Source organism: Trachemys scripta, chromosome 8 (assembly GCF_013100865.1).
Source record: "Trachemys scripta elegans isolate TJP31775 chromosome 8, CAS_Tse_1.0, whole genome shotgun sequence".
In the NCBI taxonomy this organism is placed as follows: Eukaryota; Metazoa; Chordata; order Testudines; family Emydidae; genus Trachemys; species Trachemys scripta.
In genome coordinates, this window is record NC_048305.1 from 38,286,149 (window position 1) to 38,292,317 (window position 6,169).

Consider the following 6,169-nt stretch of genomic DNA (forward strand, 5'->3'; position numbering starts at 1 on the left):
GAGCTGCCGCCAGCAGCAGCACAGAAGTAAGGATGGCATGGTATGGTATTGCCACGCTTACTTCTGTGCTGCTGCCTGCAGAGATGAGCCCTCAGTCAGCAGCTGCCACTCTCCAGCCGACCAGCTCTGAAGGCAGCAGTGCAGAAGGGTGGCAATACCACAACCCCCCTGCAACTCCCTTTTGGGTCAGGACCCCCAGTTTGAGAAACACTGGTCTCCCCCGTGAAATCTGTATAGTTTAGGGTAAAAGCACACACAAGACCAGATTTCATGGTGGGAGATCAAATTTCATGGACTGTGATGCATATTTTCATGGCCGCGAATTTGGTAGGGCCCTAGAGATGACCCAGCCATGGGTCTCTGAGCCCTCCCCATCCCGCTACAGCCCCCGCACTGTGACCTGGCCACGGGACCCTGAGACCTCCACAGCCCCCTGCGCTGTGACCCAGCCAGGGCCCTGATCCCTCTCCAGCCAGGTCCCCTGCGCTGTGACCCAGCCACTGGGCCCTGAGCCCTCCCCAGCCCGGCCCCTGCACTGTGACAAGGCCATGGGCCCCGGAGCCCTCCCTAGCCTGGCCCGACCCGGCCCCCTGCACTGTGTCCCGGCCATGGGCTCTGAGCCCTCCCCAGCTTGTCCCCTGCACTGTGACCTTGTCACAGGACCCTGAGCCCTCCCCAGCCCAGCCCAGCCCCCTGCGCTGTGACCCAGCCACAGGGCCTTGAGCCCTCCCCAGCCTGGCTCAGCCCCCTGCGCTGTGACCCAGCCAGGGCCCTGAGCCCACCCCAGGAGGGTCCCTGTGCTGTGACCTGCAGGCACAGTTCCTTCCTCTTTTAACCTCTAGTAACTAGATCCTGGAACAACAGCAATGCTGCCCACTAGCCACAGGCACCTCCACTGCTCCTGAGCCGGCCCCAAAGTGACCTCAGCAAGTTCCCTTCTGCCTAGAGGACCACAAGGTCCAGCAGATCCCTTCCTCAGGGCGTAACCCGCGCTCAGGGCCCAGCACTGGCCTGTGCCCCCAGCCCTGAGAGATCCTGGCCTGGCCTGGCCCATCCATGCTGTGCGCCTTGCCGCAGGGCTCTCCTCATTTCTGACCTCAGCACAGAGGAGTGTTATGAAAGGGGCTTTGTTAGGGTCCACGCATGCCCTCCCCCCCACCTCCAGAGGCCTGAAACGGGGCCTGGGGCTGTCATTTAGGCCAGATGGCTGCACTGCTGGACGAGGCTCTCAGGGGAGACCTAAGCAATGTCTCCGGGAGACATGAGGGGCACAGCAGGGGTTCGGCCTGCCCTGCCCTGCCTGAGCTCTGCCCCTCCTCCTGCTTCCAGGCAGAGGGCAGACCGTGGTGTTAGGAGCAGGCTCACACTTACTCAGGCTTCTCTGCTGGTGTGGTCCCTTGCTGTGTAGCTGAGTCCAGTGGCCGTGGGGTAGGTTGATTCCTCGCAGGCTCCTCATCCCCTGAACACCCAGCTGGTTGTGAAGGGGGCTCAAGTCCCTCATAAATGATATTGGAAACCATCTCCATCCTGCCCCATGCAGAGGCTGGCTGGGAGGGGGCGCCCGGGGCTGGCGAGGGCTCTCTCTGCGCATTGGCAGCAGGGCTGGTTGGAGCAGACAATGGGAAGCTGCACGGCGAGTGGCTCACTCCTGGGCTCGCAGGGCTGCAATCAGCTGGCTGGATCCCCTGGCCGAGGCGTGGAGAGACACCAGGGATGAAAGGAGAGGATTTTCCACACCCAGCCTGGATCTCTACATCATCCAAACCCACTTCAGCCACCCCAGCCCGGGGCATTGGCGTAGGCTCCATAGCACTTTCCTTTCCCACAGGCTGGGGTGCCTGGGGGCCTGCTGAGCCTCTCTCTCCTGAGCCGGCCTGCTGCTCCAGGGTGAACTCCGAGCGCCCAAGATCCATGGAGCTTTCCCCTGGCACAAACCCCTCGTGTACAATGAAAGCAGCAGAAGGCCCCTCACAGCCAGGTTTGCGTGTTGGCACTGATGTCCGTGCCAGCGGCGTGGGCACCAGGCCCTGCTCTGGCCTTGCTGCTGGGTTAGGGCGTTGGAAGAACGTCCTAGGCTTGGGTACCGGCTTGGCAATGGGTGGAGCAGGCTCCATCTCCAGAGGTGGGTTTTGGCTGGGACTAGCTGAACGCTGGTGGTTCCCAAGCCCATCAATGGCTGCTACTGGGGCTCCATTAGCAGTACTTGTCCCATTGTTCTCCTTGCCTGCTTGGCACACTCTGGGCACATCCAGGGGCTCTGTACATGTGCCAGGCTTGGCACAGGCATCTCCTGCCATGGGCCTGCCTTTGTCTTGCACCAACAGCTGCGTCTGCTGCACCAGACTCAGGATCCTTTTGCGGTGCCCAGTGGCAGTGATGCCGATCCGCTGCAGGTCTTTGTTGCCTAGGGAGACAGCATCTCTGGCCACTTGGAACCCATGCTGCTTAAAGGTTTCCTGGTATCTCTCCAGATGGATGGTGGCCAGCCAATCAGCGATGTCAGAGTCGGCGTCACACGGGGAGAACATGGCCTGTGGACCCCCACCAGGGGACTGTCAGGCCATCATCTGAGGAAAGAGAAGAGAGGTTGCGGCATCATTGAAGAGACAGGAAGAGATGGTAGTGCCACAGAATAGCCAGCAGGCCCAGTGCTTGGGAGAGCCTGTAGGATCCATGCCCATGCTAGCGCTTTGCTAGGACTCCCCCTGTGAGCTCTGACTGCTCTGCTCCCAGCTCTGTTAGATCCTGCCATGGGCAGTCAGTGGGCTCATGTGCTGCCAGAGGGGTGAGCACTCTGAGCAAGGGCCAGAGCATCAATTGCCCAAACCCTGCCCCAAGCCTTCCAATCCTGACCCCCCTTTTATCTGAGAGGTCACGACCCCAGCCTGTGAGGGTCTCACTCACACAGGCCTCTGGCTCCCGATACAGAGCTGACTCGATCAGACACGGGGTTGTCCCCTGGCCAGACAAAAGCAAGCCCTGTCCATGGGCATCACTGACTCCATCCCTGCCAGCCCCTCCTCAGGCAAGTTAGGCAGAGGAGCCAGCACATAGCTCTGTCTGGGATTTGTGCTTTGCTGGTATGGAGGATATCGGGCAGTTTGCTGTGTCCAGAATCTCAGTCCGTCCCTTGTGGAGCGGGGACAGGGAACGCAGATACCCATGGTGCAGCTGGGCCCCTCCCTAGGGAGGGTTCTGTGATGCTGGCTGGCTCAGGGAGGGTTCTGTTCTGCTACTGGAAGAACAGCATCAGAATCTCCCTGACGGTAGGGAGGGCATGAGAGAGGTCAGCATGACTCACAGACAAGCCCAGGGAGACAGCATCTGGGACACAGCCCCCAGCCACATGCATTCCAGGCCAGACAGGCTCCCAGCTGTGCTCCCCACACTGCCTGGGGAGATTGCCCACGCAGCTTGAAGGGGCAGCCCCTCTCCCTTCAGATAAGGCCTCTCGGATACCTTGGGACTTTGTAGGGCAGGGGCTGTCTCTCCCTGCATGTCTGTGCAGCACCCAGCATGACAGGGCCCTGATCCTGCTTGGGGCTTCAGTAACACAAACCATAATAACACCAGCTCTCCTCTGCTCCCAGCACAGGGCTGCCAGCAGAGCTCCCTCCATCCCAGGTCCCAGGACAGAACTCAGGAGCCCTGTGTGCAGCACGATGCTGTGAGGTCCTTTTCCCATGAATCACACTGCTCTGCACCAAGCCAGCTGCGCTGACTCCACGGCCACCAGCAGGGTTTCCAGTTCCTCCATTTCCCCCTATTGTTCAGGGCAGACTTCCTTCCTTCCTGCCGCTCACATTCTCCCACGCAGCCCCCTCCCGCCTCCCTGCAGGAGCCCTGTCGGCCCTGCACAGGGAATGTGTGGCACTGGGAACGGGTAGGTGCGCATCTGTGCACAAGTGTACGCTGGTGTGTCTGCGAGCGTGTAATGTATGAGGCTGTGAGAGTCTGTTGGTGTCCGCAGCAACGTGTAGCCATGCACTTCAGTGTGGGTGCTGTTGTGCAGATGTGTTTGTGCGTGTGCAGAGGTAGTGAGAACAGAGGATACATTAATTTGTCCAGAACCAATTAGCTAAAAAGCCTGGTATGCCAATTAACCTGGAGAGCTCTCCCCATCACAGCAGGAAGCACAGCTGTTTATGTGTAGGTCCTACACTAAATGCCATGAATGTTTTTAATGCCATTTAGTTTTGGAAAGGTGCCCAGGCTAGAGCAGGCCTGTATATCAGTGGGAACATTTGCCAGGACCCAGGCTGTGCTGACACTCAACCATCTGGACCTTCTCTGGCAGGCCCATTTCTGTAATAAGGAAAGGGAAACCTAATCCACTGAGATGGGGCAATAGCAAAGCAGGATCCCAAGCCTGCCTGAGGCTGTGGCTTTATAATCGCACCTTCCTACAAATAACTAGGCAGAGACTGTGCAGGGCAACGGTGATCTGGCCAAGCAGCCATGGAGGCCAGGAAAGAAACATTTATCTGTAGGAAGCCCTCTCCCCGCCATACCAGGTGCCAGGGAGTATTGGCTGGCAGGGCAGGGGCTTTCTCAGCCCCCCAGTACCAGGCACAGGCACCAGGGGACATTGGCTGGTGGGGAGGATTCTCAGCCCCCCGTACCAGGCGCCAGGGGGCTTTGACTGGGAGGGGAGTGGGGGTTTCTCAGCTCCCCAGTACCAGGAGGCATTGACTGTTGGGGGAGGGGGTTCGCAACTCCCCAGTACCAGGCACAGGATGCATAGACTGGGGAGGAGGTTCTCAGCCTCTTCTCCCCCCCTCCCCGTACCAGGTGCCAGGGGGCATTTACTGGCTGGGGGGGAGGGAGGGCGGGTTCTCAGATCCCTGGTACCAGGCGCCAGGGGGCATTAGCTGGGGGGCCGGGGGTGGAGGGACGGGACTGGAAGCTGACTGCCCCTGCCAACTGTTCAACAGAAAGAGACTGTTTTCTGCAGCCCGGGAGAACAGAACCCCCCGCCCCTGGCCCGGCTGCCCGAGCCCACAGAAGCCCAGGCGGGGAGCGAACCGCGCCAGTCACCGCTCCCGGCCGTTAACTCTGGAGCCGAGCGATGTCGAGTCCGAGGATGGCCGCCCCCTTTGCGCTGTCACAGCCGAGCCCCAAGGGGGAGCCTGCCCGGCCCGGCCCAACCCCTCCGGGCGCTCAGCGCGGCCAGTCCTGCCTGGCAGAGCCGCAGGCGGTGCCCTGCGCCCCCTCCCGTCCCCGGAGCCCCTCACCTCTCGCCCTGCAGCGCCGTCCGCTGTACCAAGCGCGGCCGCCAGCCCGGGCCGCTCCTCGGCCACAGGGCTCTGCGCTGCTCGCCGGGCTCAGAGGAACTGCGGCTGGGGCTCGACAGGAGGACGGGACCCAGCGCACTCCCCCGGCCGTCCGGCCCCTCCCCTCGCCGGCACTTCCTCGCCATCCACCGGCCGCTGTACCCTTGTCCCCGCCCCGCACTGCCCCTGCCTCCTCCCATGGTACTGCCCCCTGCCCCCCCCCCACATTGCCCCTCCCCCCCCCCCCCTGGGCCCTGCCCCCCCCCCCGCATTGCCCCTGACCTTCCTTCCCCACAGCACTGCCTCCTCCCTCCCTGGCTCTGTCCCCTGCCTCTGTCCTTCCTCTCCCATTCACCAGCCCCTGCCCTTGCCCCTGCCCCCACCCTTCCCACATTGCCCCTGCCCTTCCACTCCCCTCCCATCCTGAGCACTGCTCCTTTCCTTCCTTCCTCTGGCACTGCGCCTGCCCCCTCCCTCCCTGGGCACTGTCTCCTGTCCCTGTGCTTCCACTCCGCTCTCTTTGCTGCTCCTGTCCCCTGCCCTTCCTCTCCCATCCACCAGCCCATCTCCACCTCTGCCCTCTTCGCATTGCCCCTCCCCCCCCCCTCCCTCGGCCCCCCCCCCCGCCCCCGCCCCTCGCCAACCCCCCCCCCCCCCGGCACTGCTCCTACTCTTCCACTCCTATCCATCATCCCAGCACCTGCCATTGTTCCAGCACCTCTCTTCCACCCCCTGCCCAAGCACTGTCCCTGCCCCTGCTATTCCTCTCATATCCACCAGCCTCTGCCCCTCCACCTGTCACTGCCCTGTCCCCGACACTGGATCTGCCAATCTGCCCCACCTCCCACTCTGCCCATGGCCTGCCCCTTTGCCCTGGCCCTTCTCTCTTCTTCTCA

The 6,169-nt window shown here is 62.0% G+C and overlaps 1 protein-coding gene across 4 annotated transcripts in view; it reads right to left on the reverse strand.

Moving 5' to 3' along the window:
- The window catches only part of ARAP3 (ArfGAP with RhoGAP domain, ankyrin repeat and PH domain 3), a 59,228-nt gene extending 53,864 nt beyond the window's left edge, over positions 1–5,364 (reverse strand). For 3 of the 4 annotated variants that reach the window (XM_034778959.1, XM_034778958.1, XM_034778956.1), the window contains exons 1-2: positions 5,235–5,364; positions 1,372–2,567 (exon numbers count right to left, since the gene is read on the reverse strand). In XM_034778959.1, coding sequence (XP_034634850.1) covers positions 1,372–2,528 — 1,157 coding nt within the window. In that variant the 5' untranslated portion in view covers positions 2,529–2,567; positions 5,235–5,364. Of the gene's footprint in view, positions 1–1,371; positions 2,568–2,904; positions 3,112–5,234 lie in introns of those variants that run through there. The other variant, XM_034778957.1, reaches the window with a different exon arrangement.
- Between the last annotated feature and the right edge of the window lie 805 nt (positions 5,365–6,169).